The 21,542-nt window shown below is 36.9% G+C and overlaps 1 protein-coding gene across 5 annotated transcripts in view; it reads left to right on the top strand.

The window, feature by feature from the left end:
• The window catches only part of DDHD1 (DDHD domain containing 1), a 94,444-nt gene extending 76,382 nt beyond the window's left edge, over nucleotides 1–18,062 (top strand). For 2 of the 5 annotated variants that reach the window (XM_047767363.1, XM_047767361.1), the window contains 5 exons: nucleotides 4,022–4,171; nucleotides 6,843–7,095; nucleotides 8,276–8,464; nucleotides 11,240–11,323; nucleotides 17,128–18,062. In XM_047767363.1, coding sequence (XP_047623319.1) covers nucleotides 4,022–4,171; nucleotides 6,843–7,095; nucleotides 8,276–8,464; nucleotides 11,240–11,323; nucleotides 17,128–17,312 — 861 coding nt within the window. In that variant the 3' untranslated portion in view covers nucleotides 17,313–18,062. Of the gene's footprint in view, nucleotides 1–4,021; nucleotides 4,172–6,842; nucleotides 7,096–8,275; nucleotides 8,465–11,239; nucleotides 11,324–14,495; nucleotides 14,637–17,127 lie in introns of all 5 variants that reach the window. The other 3 variants (XM_047767365.1, XM_047767362.1, XR_007133187.1) reach the window with 2 other exon arrangements.
• Nucleotides 18,063–21,542: the final 3,480 nt, after the last annotated feature.

Genomic DNA, 21,542 nt, shown 5'->3' with positions numbered 1-21,542 from the left:
ATAAATTGACAGGTTAACATTTAGGACTTGAGAGTTCTAAAAAGAAGAGAAATCTTTCTGTGCCTATTAACTTGCAGATGGATTTACTTTCAGAATAATAGTGTTGGATCTGTCACACGTGATCATTGAACTTTTAAAAAGGAAAAAAATAATCAAACATTGGATTAGAGAGTGGGAAAATTTAGTTCTGATCCTGAGCTAGTTATGTAACATTAGCCAAATCATGTAACATCTCTTGTTTATTCATCTCTGGACAAGCAGGTTAAGCTAAATATCTACCACTGTCTTTCACCCTTGATGGATATTGATAACACTAAAGCAATTATCACTTTTATCTGAGACAGAATAATTCCTTTGTGTGTTTGTCTATCAAACTCCAAACCAGTCACAAACAGAGAAAGAAAAGTTGTTTAATCCATGGATTTAACAGTTTAACAAACACTTAGCGAGTACATGACCAATGCATAAATGCACTTCTGTCATACTTTGGCAGTTCTTTCTTTTTATTTATTTATTTTTTTTTTTTCTTTTTAGGGCCACACCTGCAGTGTATGAAGCTTCCCAGGCTAGGGGTCAAATAGGAGCTGCAGCTTCCGACCAATACCACAACCACAGCAACTCAGGATCTGAGCTGCATCTGCAACGTACACAACTTGTGGCACTGCCAGATGCTCAACCCACTAAGCAACTCCAGGGATTAAACCTGCATCCTCATGGATACTAGTTGGGGTCTTAACCCACTGAGCCACAAGAGGAACTCCATTTCTTTTTATTTTTTATTTTCCATGGATGGGGGAATGGCAGGATGCAACACAACTACACACTGCATGTGACCTGGAAAACAGATACATACATACCAAGTGATCACCAACAGGCTCTAAAAGAGGATCCATCACTGGACATGAAGCACACATGGGTTATTTGTGGAGGGATTGCAGACTGAAGAGGCAGCAGCAAACTTTGTACTTCATACAATTCCATTTCCAGAGCCCTTCTTTTCCATATCTCAGGAATTAACCAGCTTTAAACAATATGCCAAAAAGAGTTGAGGGTGGCAAATTCTGAAAAGCATTTTGCTAGTGTGTGTGTGTGTGTGTGTGTGTGTGTGAGAGAGAGAGGAAACAGGATTTATATAGCTCTCTCTTCTACCTCAACTGTTTTTGTATCTTTGTCTTATTTTTTGGCCACACCCACAGCATGTGGAAATACCTTGTCAAGGGCTTCAACCCATGCCACAGTTGCAGCCCAGGCTACAGCTGCAGCAACACTGGATCCTTAACTTCAGGGGTTAAGGGGTACCACAAGGGACCTTCCAAACCACATCTGGCAGCCCTCTTTCTTTTTTCTTTTTTTTTTTTTTTTTTCTTTTTCTTTTGGCTACACCCACAGCATGTGGAAGTTCCTAGGCCAGGAATTGAACGTGAGTCACAGCAGTGACAATGCCAGATCCTTAACTCACTGTGCCAACAGAGAAGTATCTTTACCTTTTATTCTTTTCTCACTTTATAGAAGAGGAAATGAGATTAATGAGATTGGTATTTTCATCCTGTCACTATTAATTTTTCTTAACATAAGTTAAATTTCTTCAGCCATCAGACATCTTAAAGTTACCCAGTCCTTTAAAAATAAACAAAAACAAGGAGTTCCCGTGGCGGCGCAGTGGTTAACGAATCCGACTAGGAACCATGAGGTTGCGGGTTCGGTCCCTGCCCTTGCTCAGTGGGTTAACGATCCGGCGTTGCCGTGAGCTGTGGTGTAGGTTGCGGACCGGGCTCGGATCCCGCGTTGCTGTGGCTCTGGCATAGGCCGGTGGCTATGGCTCCGATTCGACCCCTAGCCTGGGAACCTCCATATGCCGAGGGAGCGGCCCAAGAAATAGCAAAAAAATAAATAAATTTTAAAAAAAAATAAAAACGAAAACTTTTTCAAACCTTCTTTAACATAAAGGTACCATTTCAAAATATACATTCATTGCTATATATTTTCTTCATTTGGAAAAAAAGAATAATCCAGAGGTATGAGGAAGAGATAAAAGGTATATAAAATCGGAGGCAGAAACACTGTTACAGTATAATCCAGATGAGAGGTGATGAAGTGGAATGTTAAAATCTGTTGGAGTGACTTAGTGTTGGGGATGAGATGGAGGGATGAACTTGGGATGTCTTGCATCAAGATACGGAACTTTTAGGAGTTCCCATCGTGGAGCAGTGGTTAACGAATCCGACTAGGAACCATGAGGTTGTGGGTTCGGTCCCTGCCCTTGCTCAGTGGGTTAAGGTTCTGGCATTGCCGTGAGCTGTGGTGTAGGTTGCAGACACGACTCGGATCCTGCATTGCTGTGGCTCTGGCGTAGGCTGGCAGCTACAGCTCCGATTCGACCCCTAGCCTGGGAACCTCCATATGCCGCGGGAGCGGCCCAAAGAAATAGGAAAAAAAGACCCAAAAAAAAAGATACGGAACTTTTGAGAGAGGTTTTCCATTCACCCTCTCTTTTGTAGTTTTACCTCCTTTACCTGCTAATCAAAAGCAGACATTCTTCATAGTTCTTCTAAAGCCTTTTTATTATGTGTACTTCCTAAGCAATCTTACTCATTCTTTCAGTTTCACACATCACTTCTATGATGGTGATAACATATCCATTCTATATCTCTTGTCCTCAATTCTCAGTTATCTGTCAAGTATGTTACAGATACCTCAAACTAATTATGAATAAAAACATGATTTACTCAGAGTTTCCTATTATAATTAATGCAACCACTGTCTTCCCAGTCACCTGGACCCAAATTTTATGAACTGTCTCTGGCTCCTTCAGAATCCCCATCTGCATTCATTCACTTCCACTGGAATTTCTCAAATTTCCATTTCTAAATGAAGCAGTTTGTCCTCCTGGGTTCAGATTAGCTTTTGCCTAAACTCTTTCAATAGTTTTGTAACTTGTCTTCAAGTCACTAGCCTCTTAATTTTCCAATTCATCCACAAGTTACTACTAGATTTACTCCTAAAACATGGGTCAAATTCTATTCTCTTTTGCAACCTATAAAATAAAGTAAGTCTGTCATAGTCAAACAGTCAGGTTTAATTCTGTACGTTCTCACTCCAAGTTACATTTTCCCCACACCCAGTTTTCAACCATACCAGATTATTTCTGTTATCTCAATTAAGCCAGATTCTTTCTTTCCTCTGTGAGAAAGAATACTGACATGGTTCTATCAGTATGGACTGTCTTTCTTTCCAGCCTCAGTGTATCCCAACCCCAACTTTGGTAATCCTTTGCATCTTTTATGGCCAGGGCAAGTGCTTCCTCCTTTGTAAAGCCCTCAAAGTTGGGATGATCATTCCTTTCTCTACATTCCTATAGCACACTTTCCCTCTATTATGCACTTATTTTGTTCTGCCTCCTCCATAGGATTATAAACTCATGCGTGTAGAAGCTCTCCTTTATCGGTCTTTATATATTTTAGAGCACGTATATATTATTACTTTACACAAATGGTAGTTTAATAAATCCCCCTTCTCTTTATTCTTGTTCTTTGTTTTCTATTAGATTTAAAAATAATGAAGTTCTCCTGGGTAGATTGTTTAGAATAATTAATGGTGTTACATACTTAACAAGTAATGTAGATGAGACAAAGCTTATTTTAAAAGTTATTTATTTGGGGAGTTCCCTTTGTGGTGCTGGGGAAATGAATCCGATTAGGAACCATGAGGACGTGGGTTCAATCCCTGGCCTCGCTCAGTGGGTTAAGGGTCCAGCATTGCTGTGAGCTGTGATGTAGATTGCAGGTGTGGCTTGGATCTGGTGTGGCTGTGGCTGTGGCTGTGGCCAACAGCTGTAGCTCCTATTAGACCCCTAGCCTGGGATCCTCCATATGCTGCAGGTATGGTCCTAGAAAAAGCAAAAAAATGGTATCTATTTGGAGAGAATTTTATTATTTGTATTTAACTATGTTTCATGTCATATCCAAATTCTTTCAAAAACGTTTTACCATTTTCAAAATTAAGGTTGACTTTATCATTTTAGGTTGAGAATTTCTTCTGTATGGGATCCCCACTGGCAGTTTTTTTGGCGCTGCGCGGCATCCGCCCAGGAAACACTGGAAGTCAAGACCATATTTTGCCCAGAGAGATTTGTAACCGATTACTAAACATTTTTCATCCAACAGATCCAGTGGTGAGTTGCATATACGGACATTTGTCTCTCAATATTGAATTGTTTCTAAGAGAATCTATAAGGAATCTTGAAAGATACTGCTGAAATTATGAGGAAGTATTTGTTTAAATACATACCTCACTTTATTGTGCATCACAAATACTGCATTTTTTTTTTTTTTTTTACAAACTGAAGTTTTGTGGCAACCCCGCATTAAGTCTGTTGTTGCCATTTTTCCAATAGCCGTATTTTTTAATTGAGGTATATATATATTGTTTTTTTAGACATGATGTTGTGGCACATTTAATAGACTAAAGTATAGTGTAAACATAACTTTGGTATGCACTAGGAAACCAAAAAGTTTGTATAATTCACTTTATTGCAGTGATATGGAACCAAACGTGCAATATTTCTGAGGTATGCCTTTATCTCTTATATTTGCATAAGCTCATATTTTTAAAATATTTGTGTTTTAGTTAATTTAGGGCTTAGCAAGTAAAATACCCTAAAGATGTTCTGGTTATGTGTATTTGTAGGATAAAAGCATAATGTATAAGTATTATCTCTGTACAATTAATCCAAGGGACAGGAGTATTCTGGACTTTCAGATTTTTAATCAGTTGTAATACCAGTAAAGCAGCAACCATAAATTTTAAAAATCCTGCTTCAGATACTTTTTTCTTCAAAGCATGCTACAAAACTAAATTATGTTTGTTAGATCCTTTTAGAAATGAAAATACTTAAATATTATGTTAACATGAAAAAGAAGAAGAGTTTATTTTAGCCTGATGAAATTATAACATCTTGGATTTTTACATTTTCCGTTTTTACTGTAAATATGTTTTTTAATGTAAACACTCTAAGGATCTCACATCTAGGTAAACAGTTTAATGCCAGGTAAGCATTTTTAAATGAAAAAATGCTTCCTTAGTCCTTTTGGGGACAAGGCTAGATAAAACATAAGGATAAGACAAGGTATTTCAAATAGCATTTATTCTCTGAAAAACAGCCTTATATAATTGTCCTTTAAAAGATCTTTAGCTAGTGCCAAATAAATATGACATTGACTAAACACAAGAATTTTAGAAAAGCACCCATACATTAAAGCATCAAAACCTGCTATATTTAATAAATAAATTTCATTGAAATGAACTCTAGTATTAGATTCAAATACAGACTGCACAATCTAGGCCAAGTCACTTCTGAAATTATTTTTTATCTATAAGATGCAGATGACAATATTTTACCTCATAATGTTTTTAGAATTAAGTTAAACATAATGTGCAAAATACCCAACTAGACATTGACCATTTCATTGTATACATTCTTTTTAGGAGCTCCCAAAGTGACTCAGCAGGAATGATCCCAACTAGTATCCATGAGGATGTGGGTTCAGTCCCTAGCCTCGCTAGTTGGGTTGAGGATCTGGCATTGCCATTAGCTGTGGTGTAGGTTGCAGATGTGGCTAGGATCCATCATTGCCATGGTTGTGGCATAGGCTGGCAGCCAAATCTCCCATTTGACTCCTAGCTTGGAAACTTCCATAGGCTGTGCATGCAGCCCTATAAAGACAAAAGAAAAAAACCATTCGTTTTGCTCTCTTATAACTTGGAAGTGAACTTGTGTTTGTTGGAAAACTCTGAGCTTTCAGTATGTACTCTGTATAATCTTAAACTTTGTTGTACAGTTGCCCCATGAAGAACTTGGGGGTTGAGGTGCCAACCCTATACTCAGTCAAAAATTGGCGTGATTTTACAGTTGTCCCTCTGTATCCATGGCTCCAACCACAAGGTCAGCCAGCTGAAGATTGTGTACAAAATCCACGTATAAGTAGATCCACACAGTTCAACCTTTGTTGTTCAAGGGTCAGCTGTATTGTATAGGAGACTTCCAAACTCATTATAAATTATTTTTTATTATTCATTTTTTTAGTTTTTCTGTGATTTTTAATACTTTATGTCAGAACTGTGCTAGGCAGCTTTTCCAAAGATACCTATTCTTCTTAACGTCTTTGTGAAGTAGTTGCACGTATTATCTCCTTACTACAGCTTAGAAAACTGAGGCTCTGAGACCTTGTGACTTGGTAAGTGTCATCTAGTGAATAAGTGAATGTGAACCGGGGAATTCTGATGCCAAGTCCATTGCATTTTCTGCTATAGTGTGCCTACTTCACTTTAGACAAATGGTCTTGTGTCATCATCTAAATTATGTGTTACTGTGTTAATTTTTATTTGAAAATACAGTTTACTAGGAGCTTAAATATTAAAAATTGGTCTTATTTGCTATGCTCCAGTTTACTGTTTACTGCTTTAATTTGTTTGTGAGACTAACATGAGTCTAAATACTAGGTGATATCAGAACATGATAAAAATGAATCTGTTTCTTTGAAAAACTAATTAATGGGCACAATTAGCCAAGACTAACACTATTTTTTGTGGTCTCATTAAGGATATATAATTAGACAAACTATGTATTATTAACAGTGAAAAAAATAGGGATACATGTTAGGAAAATCAGGTTTTTAAATATTCCCTAAAAGGGGTGGCCAGTTAGTTCAGTTGCTTAGAGCATGGTGATAATAAATATTTCCTAAGGTCTACTGAGCATGCAGTAGAATAAAAATAAACCGTTTACTAAAATCCAAACATTGTGCCTTAATGTTGTGTTTCTTTGATTTTTTTTTTTAATTAAGGCTTATAGATTAGAACCGTTAATACTGAAACACTACAGCAACATTTCACCTGTCCAGATCCACTGGTATAATACTTCCAATCCTCTACCTTATGAGTGTATGAAGCCAAGCTTTCTTCACCCAGCAAAAGAACCTACCTCAGTTTCAGAGAATGAAGGTATTTCAACAGTACCAAGCCCTGTGACCTCACCAGTCTTGGCCCGCCGACACTATGGGGAATCTATAACAAATATAGGCAAAGCAAGTATATTAGGTAATTTCTCTTCAATTATTTCTTATCAATTAATTTAAGCACTTTTTTATAGGCATTAAATTTTAGGTAGTTGGAAATACTCTGTATATTACAAAATATCCAACAGTTAATCCTCATGTTTAGAATTAATTACCGTCTCACTGTTCATATTTGAGGGCAAAAGTCCTAAAGTTCTCTAATTAGATTAGATCCTGTAGTTAAAGAATATGAGATAACTGGATGCACAAACGTTCTGGGAGTCATTTCCCTCGTTTTAATCTTGATCCCATCACTTACTGTGAGATCTTGGGAAGTCACATCGTTTTTTAATGCTCTGCTTCCTTATCTGTGAAGTGAGGGAGTACTTGAGAACTAAGGGTGCTCCTGACAACTAGTTCTCTGATCCGTGTCCTAAGTGTCTCTCAAAATGTGTTCTTTCTCAGGGCAGCAAGGATATTTAATTCTTCTTTGAACTATCTCCAGTACCAGCCACATTTGGTGTAGCAGTGGAGCTCAATTATGTGCCATTTTAATTTGCCCTTTTCCGTTGCTTTTGGTTACAAGTTGCCTTAATATAAAATGCCACAAGATGGCACTATAAATAAGCTTTATCTGCTTAGACTCATTGATGTTTGACTTCATCAGATTGTTTATTCATAGCTTTTTTTTATTCATAGCTTTTTACAGCATACGCACTAAACTTTAGTAGTAATCATATCAATAGTAAACATATGCCCATGTGATGGCATGGTTCTTTTATTAACATTTTTAATCTTATGAAATACTTTAAAAAAAAAAAAAAACAACCAATAGCAGAGTACCCTGATGGCACTGCAGATTGAGGATCCAGCATTGTCATTGCTGTGACTTGGGTTGCTGCTGTGGCTCAGGTTCAGTCCCTGGCCCTGGAACTTTTGCATCCAATGGAGACAGTCAAAACAAACAAATAACAATCCTAAATAAAATAGAATCTCTTCCTTTGTAAGCTGTATTCCTGGAGTTTTTACAACTCTTATTCTATTCAGCACCATCTTTATTTAGAAACCTACAATATAAATTGTAGTTTTTTTATGTTCCCACCCTGGAAAAACATGACTAGGACTTGATTCCTCTGCCAACTGACTGTAATTATGGGTGGTGCTCTTTAACTTGGTATGTGGCGTAATTCAGCAGAATGATTGCCCTGTATTATAAAATGCAGGGGCTGCAAGCATCGGAAAGGGACTTGGAGGAATGTTGTTCTCAAGATTTGGACGTTCATCTACATCACAGCCATCGGAGACAAGAGACGCTGTAGAAGACGAGAAGAAACCGGTCACCTCACCTCCTACGACCACGGTGGCAGTGCAGACACTTCCACATAGTAGCTCTGGCTTTCTTGACTCTGCATGTTAGTTCATATTGTTCTTTCCAAGTTTATACTCTGTCTTTTTAAAACTTGAGGAGAACAGAGAGGATTACGATGTTAATACTAGCAATCGACTCTGTAATCTAAAGAAAGCATGCCTTAGCTCTTAAAGAAAAAGTGCCTTTCCTCTACTTAAATTTGTAAGAATAATAATCCCCAGGTAAGTGCAGTTTTACTCTCTGCATTGGTGAATTAAGAATATTAATAACCAGGGCCTTGTGTCTTACCTACCCATCAAGCATAAAACAGGTCTTCTTGTGGTAAGCACCTCCTGATTTTTGTAAAGTAGTTTTTTAAAAAAAAAAATCATGTAATTGCTTTGGGAGTTCCCATTGTGGCACAGTGGAACACAGTGGAAATGAATCCAGCTAGTATATATGAGGATGCAGGTTTAATCCCTGGCCTCACTAACATGCAGCTTGGATCCCGAGTTGCTGTGGCTGTGGTGTAGGCCGGCAGTTGCAGCTCTAGTTAGACCCCTAGCCTGGGAACTTCCACGTGCCACTTGTGCAACCCTAAAAAGAAAAACAATTCATGTAATTGCTTCAAACATATGCTATATCTATTCTTGATACTTTTTTTAAACTGCTATGCCAAAGCCATCCTGGTGCTAATTCCACAGTCTTCTTCATCCAACCTAATTTTAGAACCTTTAAAGCTTTCATTGTATTCAATCTACTTACTGTGTGGCCTCCAATCCTATCCCAGCTACCTTGTCTAAGTAGATACTCAGGATATGAGTGGATGAATGGATCATTATACTGGATTTAGCATTAGAATGGAGCTTTGTTTAACCTTTTCCAGTGGATTTATATGGTCTAAAATCTTGAATAGTTATGAGACACCGATGCACTTATTATATATATTTACTTCTGAGGATCTAAATTTAAACCATATTTTAAGTGTCCAGTAAAATAAAACTAATAAGTCAAGTCCTAGTTTTCTATTGACTTATGTAAGAAAATGTAAATTCTGAAACTAGCTAAATCCTAAACTATAACAAGAAGAAAACTTTATTTTCTTTCTCTGAAAATGTTTAAACATTTCATTTCAGATACTTAGAGCCTTGTTTTCTTGCTATATCTGCTACTCTAAATTTTAAAACAACCAGCATTTATTGTCATTCATTCATTATTGTCATTTAACTTAAAAAGGTAGTTCAGTTGTGACAGTCCTGGAGGCTAGATCTTTCTCCACAGTCAGACCCAATCCAGGATGAATTATCCTAACATTTCTGAGTCAGATATTCCTCTTTGGGCCAATAACATTTTTTGAAACATAACCCTATCTACCTCAGACTTTGAGTACTGAAAATTTTATAATTGTAAACACTGCCTTATAAGAGTTGCTATACTATTATTGACTTAAATTCTGACTTCCACTTAATATCAGAAATGAGATTTTGAAAATACAGAATTCTCTTGTAACATGCAGATGTCAAAAGAAAACTCTAAAATTCTGAGGAAAAGTAACTTCAGAGAATTTTATAAGATGGCAGGTAAACAGTTCCTTAGAATGTTAATGTACCACAGTGATGCTTAACACATTGGAGTGAATGAGGGAACAAGAAGAGCAGGGTAGAATTTGAGCCCCAGAGAAAGGGTAATGAAGACTTACAGAGAGAGGTCTATAGAATCTGAGGGAAGAAAACTGTTTTTGGGGTTTTTTACTATTTAACACAGAAATTTCAAAATAATAAAGGAGAAACCTATTTCTTCTAGGACAAGTGAGTAGAGATACTTAGCTGTATTGTATCATTATAGTTTGATATCTTAACAAAATACATTTTCTGTTATTCTTGCTTATGAATTCTTTGTCCTAATAGTTAATTCCTCGCCAACTATAGACTAAACTAACTATGAGCTAAACATGATTCTTAGTTATATATATTCATCTTTAGATATAGATTTTAAAGATTCAACTTTTAAAATTGAACTACTACTAGAGTCAGATTATGCCTTTTAAATCAAATCCCCAAGATTTGCCTAATTCTTGGACTTGCTTCAATAGTATACTTTAATATGTAATCCTGATTTAGACAAATTTCTTAAATCATAATTGCTATTTTGGTTCTATCTTGCAGATTGTAAAACCTTTCTTCCTTAAATCTTTGTGGAATTTGGTCACTGTGATTAGGTGATTCTTGCTTCCTTTCTTTCTGCTCACATTGACTGCCTCAGTTCTTCTTGAAAACCTTTATTCTGAAGCTACCAACTTTGATTCTCTTGCTTTTTGAGGGTGGTAAAATAGAAACAGACTGAATTCATGATCAGTCAGGGTTTCTCTCTTTGAAGAGTTAGTGTTGGCAGTTGAAACCACCTTATTGACATCAAGTTGAAGCATCTTACATAGTTATGCTTTGTTTCTTTTGAAAAGTATATAGGCTTATTTCCAGTGGTTTTACTATTTGCTTTCTTATACCACCTCCTCCCTCCCCTCCCCCCACCCCATTTTTTGTAACATAGTATCTGTTTCTTTTAGCATTGTCTTACCCTCTAGGTTAAAACTTGAATGAACTATAAATTAGGGGGATACTTGGGTGTTAACAGTTTGCAACATTGTATTTCAAAGTTAGTTATGCTTACATTTTCCATAAAAGAGCTCTTCACAATAACCAAAGTTTGTACTTCTTTATGCATGCTAGGTTTAATCAGTTTATTTGGGAGTATTGTTCTAACTTTTGGCCACTGCATCATTGAAGGCCAGTTGTAACCATCAGCCAACACTTTACAGCATCTTGTGTTTTTTTTTTCACAGATTTCAGACTTCAAGAATCGTTCTTTAATCTCCCACAACTTCTTTTTCCGGAAAATGTAATGCAGAATAAAGATAATACCCTCGGTATGGTATATGTCAGGAATAGCATTCAGAACACTTCAAAAATTATCTATTTAGATTTCTTCTGTTCATTGAAAAATTGGATCAGTTCTTCTGTGATATCAGCTTGAATGTTGCCATGACAGCCATTTTTTGTGTGTGTTCTCTTCCTGTGTTTTCTGATCTTAAATGTTAGTGGTTCTGAAGAGCAAGTATAGATTAGATACTTAATGTGCTAAAGTATCTGATAGTCCTCTATGCTTCTACAAAGAAGCACCCTTTTAGAGAGGGGAGAAAAGCATTAGGACATTTTCTTTCTTCTCAGCTGTCCTAAAGCCTTCAAAAAGGCCCACTGTTCTTTTCATGTAATATACTTAGATACAGAAGGATTTCATAGCATAAAGAATTTAATCATTCCTAGTTATTTCAGATATCAGTAACATTACCCCTAGGGCTTTTGGTATGCCATAGCTGATACCTGGTTTCAACACAGATATTTAATGCTCTTTAGAGGTGTATGTTTGCTTTGAAAAAATTAATAATATTGGATGCAAGAGATATTCTTAGTCTCTTAATTTTCAGGAGATTCAAAATGTATCAGTAATGATTAATCTCAGCAGTTTTAAACTATTTTACTATTAACTTCTCATTCCTTTATCTACAACTCCTTTCTCTACTTTTTTTAATATTGGATTTTGTCTTTTTTTTTTTTTTTTTTTTTTGTCTTTTCAGGCCTGCACCCACAGCACATGGACGTTCCCAGGGTAGGAGTTGAATTGGAGCTGTACCTGCCAGCCTACACCACAGCCACAGCAACGCAGGATCCAAGCCACGTCTGTGACCTACACCGCAGCTCACGGCAACACCAGATCCTCAACCTACTGAGCAAGGCCGGAGATTGAACCTGCATCCCTATGGATACTAGTCAGATTCATTTCTGCTGAGCCATGAAAGGAACTCCTGGATTTTGTCTTTTAACAACAACAACAACAACAACAATATACATATATATATAAAATAACTTTTTCCTTGGATTTTTAACCAGTCCTAATTTTATAATTTCAGTATTTATAATTGCTGATTTTCATGTTATTGTGCTAATTTTCTATTTTTTCTATTTAAAAAAAAAAAAAAAACTCTTACTTGATAAAGATTCCAAAACAGTATTTTAACGTAACAAGCTGCTTTGATTTTTTGGCTCCATAACACCAGTTTGTATTGATCTATCTCAGTGAAATCCCCCCCAAAATGATCTTATATCAGTGCTCCCTCAGGTCCTGACACTTATAATGGTCGCTTCCATAAAGAAATCATTGATTTGTGCTTTTTGCATATTTAGTAGGAGGAAGGAAAATAATCTACTTGTATATTTGTCCTGCATTCAAATAATTCTTACATCCACTATCTTAAAACCATCCCAACTACCTAAGCAATTAGACCTCTAATCATAACTTCACCACACTGATTCAGATGGTAATATGTATATGGCTTCTCTTTTTTTTTCCTGTTTTTATTCATTCAGCAATTGTTCATTAAATGTTTACCATGAACCCAGTAGGTAGTCAACTAGAAAAGATACCAAGATGAAACAGACTTCATTACTGCCCATGAAGATCCTAAATTCTGGTGTGGAAATTAAGTATTTTCTAGGGGGCATATATTCTAGTAAGGAAAGTAGATAACTACAAAAATAATGATGATAATATGGCAGAATGTGATGAGCCTCATAACAGAGGTACAGGTAAAGGCTGCTATCATTTCTAAGGAATGAGACAATACTTTCACCTGGATAAATCAAAAAGGATTTGTAGAAAAATTTGGACAAGCAGAGATGAAAAGACAATTCAAAGAGAAGAAACAATGTAAGCAAAAACACAGAGGTGGGAAGCACAGGGTATAGAGAGAACCAGGAGTTAGTTTTCTTGAGAAGAACCAAGAATGAGTGAAAGGGAGTAGTTCTAAATATGATTGGGAAGGTTTCTCAAACCAGATTGTGGAGGGTCCACAAATTGGCCATCTCCGGGGATTTCTTTATATTCAGCATTTATCCAGAGCCTGTATTTACCCAGATAGTCCATATGTTGTCAAATATTAGGTATCTGAATGTCTCTCAGTGTAGATTAATGATGGGAAATTTGGGAGGCAGAAATGAGAAGTGAATATAAAACTCATTATGGGGTCTTATTTTTTTCAAATAAGATGGTTAGAAAATATTCTTCAGTATGTTTGCAGCTGTGATAAATCAGAAAATGTAAGTATTCCTTGGAGGTCAAACACCTAACCACCTGAAATGTATAGTCGCTCTGAAGCACCACAAAAATAAGACGATAGGAGTTCCCTTTCGTGGCTCAGCGGTTAACAAACCCAACTAGGATCCATGAGGATGGGGGTTCGATCTCTGGCCTTGCTCAGTAGGTTAAGGATCTGGCATTGCCATGAGCTATGGTGTAGGTCACAGACATGGCTCAGATCCTGCATGGCTGTGGCTATGGTATAGGCCAGCGGCAGTAGCCCGGGTTCGACCCCTAGCCTGGGAACTTCCATGTGTCGCAGGTGTGGCCCTAAAAAGCAAAAAAAAAAAAAAAGAAAGAAAAAAAACATAATTTATCAATAAGAACTCTGAGCATAATCTTTCTTATTATAAATGAATCTTTCACGAGTCCTTGGGAAACCCAGTTTCCTTTGCCAGTACTTTTAAGAGTTTTTCTTGGTATCTACTTGGAGGGCCTAAGCATACAATTATGACTATAGTTATTATTTACAAATAAGATAATTTTAAGATTCATTAAGTTTTTGAAAATTTCTCTCTAGGAAGGTTGACACTTCCATTAAATAGAGAAATGTGTACTTCCTATCCAGTTAGTACACATTATACTAAAAAGCTTACTTTCCCTTTATATATGTTACTTTTTAACACCATATCCATATTGATAGGCCCTGTGCACAAAAGAATTCTCTGCTTAAAACACAGTGCTGAGGACACTCTACCTTCAGACTGTATATTGCAGACATTCACCTCGGGGAATAGGGAATGAAATTGCCCATATGCATGAGTTCCCCCAAAAGAAAATAATCTGTGTTGTAAAACTGTAAGCAAACTGCTGACAGTTGTTAAAAGTCAACAGTCTTTTTTTCATTTTTACTTCTCTCCAACTGTTCTGGAATCTCATTGGTTTTCGTTTGTTTGTTTTTGTAGATAGAGGAATTTCAGCACTTAAGCACTCAGGAGAGAAAGGATAAAGTGTCGATTTTATGTTCTTCTTTCTCCTTGACCTAACTCAGTGAAAGAAACTAGGAAAAAAACTGCTAACCTGTTTGGTGCCACCGGTTCGAGAAAGTAGGTCAAAGGCAACTCCATAAAGATTTGGGCCTGCTTTGGCCAAGAACCCATCTAACAGCACATATAGAATGGTACTGCCATATAGCAGCTTCGCTCCTTAGGAATTCTGTGATCTGTATAAAGGGAGAAGATACAGGCCTACCTGCTCTGTCCATCTGCCTGCAAAATCAACAGAAATGTGAGGTCATCTGTAATGGCAGCCAGACTGCCTGCCTTTTAAGGAAAATGAGAGACTAAAATAGGTTCATCAGGTATAAGTTGGCCACCTACTTCCCATTTTGATAGGGACAACCTACAGATAAATAAAAAGGGATAGGGAAGACTGATCTAGTTAGTGACATTTATTAAAGATCTATAAGTGGTAAGAATTACAAGGGCATATAATGTAATGGAGCAGTAAGTTTATCAGTTGAGTTTATTTATAGTATATGAAAAGGCAGTGTGGCACAGTAATAGCATATTAAGAATTAATTCCAGGGACATAAAATCAAAGCAGAGGCAAAGACCACTATTTACAACAGGGAAAATCTCCCTTTCTTTGACTTTAAAACAATAATTCAACCTAAGACTGTTGGACCAGGAAGACATTTACAGTGTCATTTAGAAGTGAATTCATAGAAATTATACCTTGGTGTGATCCTCACCAATATTAATGAGTATGTTTTCCATGTCTTCCGCTTTGCCTCTTCTCTTTTTTTCTTTATAAATAACTTCACCTTGACTCCTCTTCATCATGCTTAAGAATTCCAGTTTCCTCTTTCCATCTTCTTGTCTCTTGTGCCAGAAGGTACTTACAAATTTTTTTTTTCTTTTTTTGTCTTTTTGCCTTTTCTATGGCTGCTCCCGTGGCATGTGGAGGTTTCCAGGCTAGGGGTCTGATCGGAGTTGTAGCCGCCGGCCACAGCAACGCGGGATCCGAGCCACATCTGCAACCTACACCACAGCTCACGGCAACGCCGGATCCTTAACCCAGTGAGCAAGGCCAGGGACGGAACCCGCAACCTCATGGTTCCTAGTTGGATTCGTTAACCACTGCGCCACGACCGGAACTCCAGTACTTACAAATTTAATAAACACAGCACATGACACTATTATCCCACAGTTCTACACATGGAATTCAACTATTTCTGTCTTAGTGTGGATTAGCTTATCATAATTGAAATGAGAAAAGTAGCAGTTTAAAAAAAAACTTTGTAAAAAGCCTATGTCAATATATTTTACAAGTGTTTTATATCCTAATTAGGTATTTATGCTCTTTAAGTGTAAACCTTATCTGAAAATGTATAGATAGATCCATGGACAGTCTTTGTCAGGAAAGCACAATTGAGTAGAAAAATAACAACTGTAAACGCATTTTTAAATTACTGCATGATATTGTCACAAACCTTAAAATAAGTAATAGCTAAATGTTTATATGAAATCAGTCTCTAAAGTGATGTGATTTCCTATATGTGATTACCAAATTCCTAGTGTAAAACAAAACCTAACTTTTTTCTCTATCCTCAATTTTTCTAGCTTTTACTTTTCGTATCTGCTGGCACTCTAAAGAACAGACTTTGAGTGTCTGAACCACTTTTAGTGGTTCGCTTTTTGTTTTTAAGACAGACCCTTCAAAATACTGTATGGCTCATTGACAGTTTTAAAGGAGTTCCTGAAGATCAAATTACCATTTTTCTAAGTGTTTTATCTTTAAGGGTTTATTAGCTGAACCGACCACAATCTTCTTAGAGCCTTGATTTGTTAAGGTGATTTTTCTCTAACAGGTATTGCAAGGACATTTTGTTTTAGAAAAATCCTGATTGAATTCGTTGAAGTGTTTGAGGCCAACACTGTTAGGGAATGAAATCCTTCCTCTCAAGATTGCCATTGCTCCTCCCAGTTTAAAATTCCTCCTTTCCTGGCCACCTAGGTGCAGGTTAGGCCCTGCTGACTGGATGCAGATGAGGGTGCCTTGTGGCCACCCTTGAGGAGCTCAGCCAAGTAGGGAAGAAAACAGTCTAGGACTGTAATCGATGTTATCTTCCAACATATCCTACCTAACTATAAAGGGCCTCGCCAGTGGAGCAGCCTTTGAATGTCCTGTTGCACTCCCACAGGCCTTATAAGCCTGGCCGATAATTCTGCGAGAAGGCTGTTCTCTTTATTTTACAGATTAGGCACAAAGATTAAATGGGAGAGCCTGGATTTGAGCCCAGTTTCTTTACTCCAAATACACTCTTTGACACCAAGTGAGATTTTGTTTTTCCTACTTTAGTATTCTATATTGAATGCATACAAAGGAAAGGACTCACCAAATAGAATCCTGAGCTACTGAGGCTCTTGGGTGTTTTTTTCTATAATATTAGAGTAGAAAGTCACTTTAAAACAGTGATAGTAATAATTAGGAGAATCACTTCTATTAGGTAAATTTTTATTCTCAATTCTAGCAAGTCTGTATAGAACCAGTCTTATTATAATACTTATACATGTGTTTGACTTCTCTTTTTAGGGGAATTGGATCACAGAATTGATTTTGAACTCAGAGAAGGCCTTGTGGAGAGTCGCTATTGGTCAGCTGTCACGTCGCATACTGCCTATTGGTCGTCCTTGGATGTTGCCCTCTTTCTTTTAACCTTCATGTATAAACATGACAAGCATGACAATAATGCAAAACCCAATTTAGATCCAATCTGAACTCCTGAAGGACATTAGTGGCCCCAAACTGACTTTTTTCTGTTAAAATATGTATGTCAAGATATGAAAGTTTGAAGTTTAAATACGTCTCAGTTTTGTTTAGGGCAAGAAGATTTTAATTTAAAAGCACTTTATATTATTTAAAAACAAAACATATGTTCAGTCCGAAAAAAGTTATTTAGTTTTCATCATTTTAATTATGAGTCTGACAGAACCCCCTACAGAATCAAGCAAGACCTGGAAGTGAGGAAGGTTTGGGTGGACTGCAGGGTTCTAATCACAACCTAACTTCTTCCAAATATAAAGGCATAGTAATGGGTTGAATCTAATTTACTAACCAAAATGTGTTATAAATCTCAAATGCTTAAGGTTCAGGGTATTCTGTATAAAGATCACAACGTGGTATCATTGTTTTAGATTTTTATGAAAGCTTCCATTTCCACAGTTCCTTTGAAACATGAATATAACAGATTTAAAATGTTTTGAATTTGTTTCAAAGAACTAATGCTAAAAAACATTTGAGCTACTGTATTTCTAATTTATTACCTCTGACTAATTGCTTTATGTCATTGTGTGAAACATTACATTTTTTAAATATTTCCTTTGAACAATATAAGAACCACATTTATTTTCTATAGTGTTAAGACCCTTTTTTCTCAGAACTCCATCTTTGTACTCTTCAGATGAATATATAGACACTGTGGCATACTTTCAGTATTTTTTTCATTAAAAACTTATAGTTTCACACAAGTAATGGTAGTTCAGTTATTTTGGAAAAAATGAATTTTTTATTATGTCGCATTACCTCAGAGAAAGCCAAAGTTTTCTAAACCTAACACAGTATTCCATCATGGGTACATTAATTAACTTTACTGGAAAATTAGTAAAGTTCTTTGGAGTGGGGAGTATAACAACTATTTAAATGTATAAATAAATATCTGTGTGCCAAACAACATACAAAAAGGGGATGGAGTGTCACTAACAAAGTTTATTTTTAAAGTGTAAAGGAATCATAATTGAGACATAGGCACAATAGTTCAGGGCATTGGAGAAGTTTCCTCAGCTGTAATTTTTTCCACAGTGCTTTTCATCTGAGGAGCTCAAAGTGCTTTAAGATTCAATAATCTATGTAGTAGCTCCCTGAGGTAAGTAAATGAGTATTATTTTCATGTTACATGTTAATACACTAAGGCAACAAAATATTTAAAGTGCCTTGGATTATATTACAGAGCAAATCGGAAGAATTCACTTTGAAGACTGACCATATTCTTTTATGTGCTGTTCATTGACTAATAATTCATGTGTAACCTCTTATTTCGCAAACAATAATAACAGAAGTTGCCGTTCATAATTTGAAGAAAAGACTGTGAAGCCAGTACTTTACCCTCCTAGTCATGTACATTCTTCGGTTCTCACACACAGAGGAGGAGTTACTTAGAAGAAGGAGATCAGTAGCCTCTCTGCCACAGCCAACCCTCCCTTCTGAGTGTCATCCACTAGGTTCCACTTAAGGTGCTGTCTTTGCTTATCTTAGCTTTCCAGGAATCACAGTCAAACTGGGAGCAAAGTTGGTCAGTCACACATCTCACCTCCTTTCTTTATAAGATAGCAGAATCTTTGGCTTGTAGGTTTTACTCAGCACTGTCAGTCCTCCATCTTTTTTGGCCTTTCATTAGATTTGCAAAACATAAAACACTTTTTAGTGCTTGAAAAGATCCCAAGACTCCATGCCCAAATATGTGACTCACTAAGAAACTTTTGCTATAAAAGGCTTTTGATGCGATCTTAGCAAAGCTGAAGCAATGTCTTTCGAATTTAGAGATTCCTGTAAACTCAGGTCATTCTTATACCCTGTTTATTTTGTAGGTCTATTTAGTTCTCAGGAGAATTAAACTCATGTCTCGTGACTGTATCGTTAAAGGTTTTTGAGCCTATGTTGTTGTGGGTGGTATGACACTCAAATGCCTAAGAGCTTTAAGGGATTCATACTTAACCACTAGACAGCCCTTTTTACCTGAGAAGAGCAAAATCAAATCTTTTTAATTTGATATTGAAAAAGAAAAGTAAGTTCCCATAGCTATTAGGATATATGTGCCTCCCTTTTTTCATATTGAGGGGAAAAAAATCAAATTTAACCACATGAAAGTTATTTGAATTCTTGAAAAGAAAAACATTCAAAACCACTTTTTCAGGAGTTCCGGTCGTGGCACAGTGGTTAACGAATCCGACTAGGAACCATGAGGTTGCGGGTTCAATCCCTGCCCTTGCTCAGTGGGTTAAGGATCCGGCGTTGCCGTGAGCTGTGGTGTAGGTCGCAGATGCGGCTCGGATCCCGCGTTGCTGTGGCTCTGGCATAGGCTGGTGTCTGCAGCTCCGATTCGACCCCTAACCTGGGAATCTCCATATGCCGCGGGAGCGGCCCAAGAAATGGCAAAAAGACAAAAAAAGAAAAAAAAAAACTACTTTTTCAAAATGAGATACTCTGTATTATTGGACAGGTGTTTTGCCTTCAATTCATTATTCCATCAATAGAGATGGCGATTTTGACTTTACAGTACTCTTCTTCTTTCCATGTCTCTGCATGTTACCATGGAATGTACTTGTATATACTCAAGTAATATACAGAGTATGTAATTCTAGCTTGATTTAGAAGCTAAGTCAGTTACTGAGTAACATTTTGCAAGTTTATTCCGGCAAGTACTAAATTGGCCAAAAGTTCTGTTTTTGATACCATTAAAATTTTATTCTCTTTTGTGTACATGCTATGATGATTCTTCTGAGTACTGGTCAGATTGTTCAAACAGTTTTAATCCAGTTAGGTTCCTAAGAGTTATTTAAACTTAGAATAAGGAGAATGTTTTGTTCATAACTTTTTTTTCATCAGTAATTATGGTATATTAGAACATAATTACAAAATGTACTTTCTTTCCCAATAACTATATTGAAGCAAGCCTTAGGGATCTTATGTTTTAATTCTACTGAGCAGCATCTGTAGCCTTTGGATATTCTCACACTGATCATGTCCTGTAGAAGCCCTCAGACTGTGACATGTAAACATTCTCATTCTCATCTTCTCCCTTTTGTTTCCTCACTGGGGCTGAAGCATTCTGGTCTATAAGGTATTTTAACACACCAGATCCTGGCTTTGCCTGCCCCCAAAGAGTAGACAGAGAAGAAGCCATCAGCTGAGTGTCACAGCCAATTCCACCACTCATTCCAGTGATGGCACTTGGGCCCCTTAAAGTAGAGTCAGACCAAACCTGGAGAGTTCACTGAAAGGCCTACAGTAGAGGAAAATAGTTGAATTGCTTCCTGATTAATTAGGTTGGTTAATATTTCTGTCTTCTCAACTATAATGAATAAGGCATTTGGACAATTCAGAAGATGAATTGGGTGTATGTCTTACAATTGGTTTTGAATCATCTTTTGTTAGCGTGGAAATGAGGCTGAAGAAGAAACATGAATTAAAGAAGGGTCAAGGCAGAGCTAAAAAGAGGATGTAGGAGTCAATCATTGGAGAAAGAACTAGAATTTGACCAGGCGGTCTGAGTGTTGGGTAGTTGACTTCTGAGGTTATTCTCAAGTGTCCCTTATCCAGATCCTGCTGTCGTCTCCATGCCTCAAGCCTCTGCCAGGAATCGGATGGTACTCTGGTCGAATCTGAAACATGTGCATTAAGTATTTTTATAGTTAGGTATAGCCAATACATATAGTTTCTTAGCGTTCATGATAATCGACCTACATAGAAAAACTTTTGCTGTACCTACAGCATATTTAGCAGGAAGCACCCCCACCGAACTCGTAACTGTTTACCTCTAGGATGGGTCTAGGAAGCCACTACAGTCCATGCTGTCTGCTTTTGCTTTAGTCAAGGAGAAAGGAAGTTGCCAAGGAAATGTTTATGGTACTGAGCTTGGATCAGTGTATAGAATGGCAGGATATAAAATTTCATCTCAGAGTCTCATTTAGTAAACATTAGTGCCAGCATGATAACAGCCTGGGTTATATACATCCTGTTTTTGGTTTTCCTTGGATGTTTGCAATCATTTTCAAAGGATTCTAAAATGTCAGGGTTTGTACAGATTTTAGAAGTCATCTAGTCCAACTAACCCTGTTTTAGTTGCTTGTGAGCATTTAAATAGCAGAAAGGTCAAGGACTTATTGAAAGGCTGAATACACAGCAGCGGAGGAGAGCAGCTGATGGGAGTCTCTAAGGAAAAATGTCATTAA

The sequence above is a fragment of the Phacochoerus africanus genome, chromosome 2 (assembly GCF_016906955.1).
Source record: "Phacochoerus africanus isolate WHEZ1 chromosome 2, ROS_Pafr_v1, whole genome shotgun sequence".
Classification (NCBI taxonomy): domain Eukaryota; kingdom Metazoa; phylum Chordata; class Mammalia; order Artiodactyla; family Suidae; genus Phacochoerus; species Phacochoerus africanus.
The sequence above is the reverse complement of the archived record's forward strand: the minus strand, read 5'-3'. Positions and strand labels throughout refer to the sequence as shown.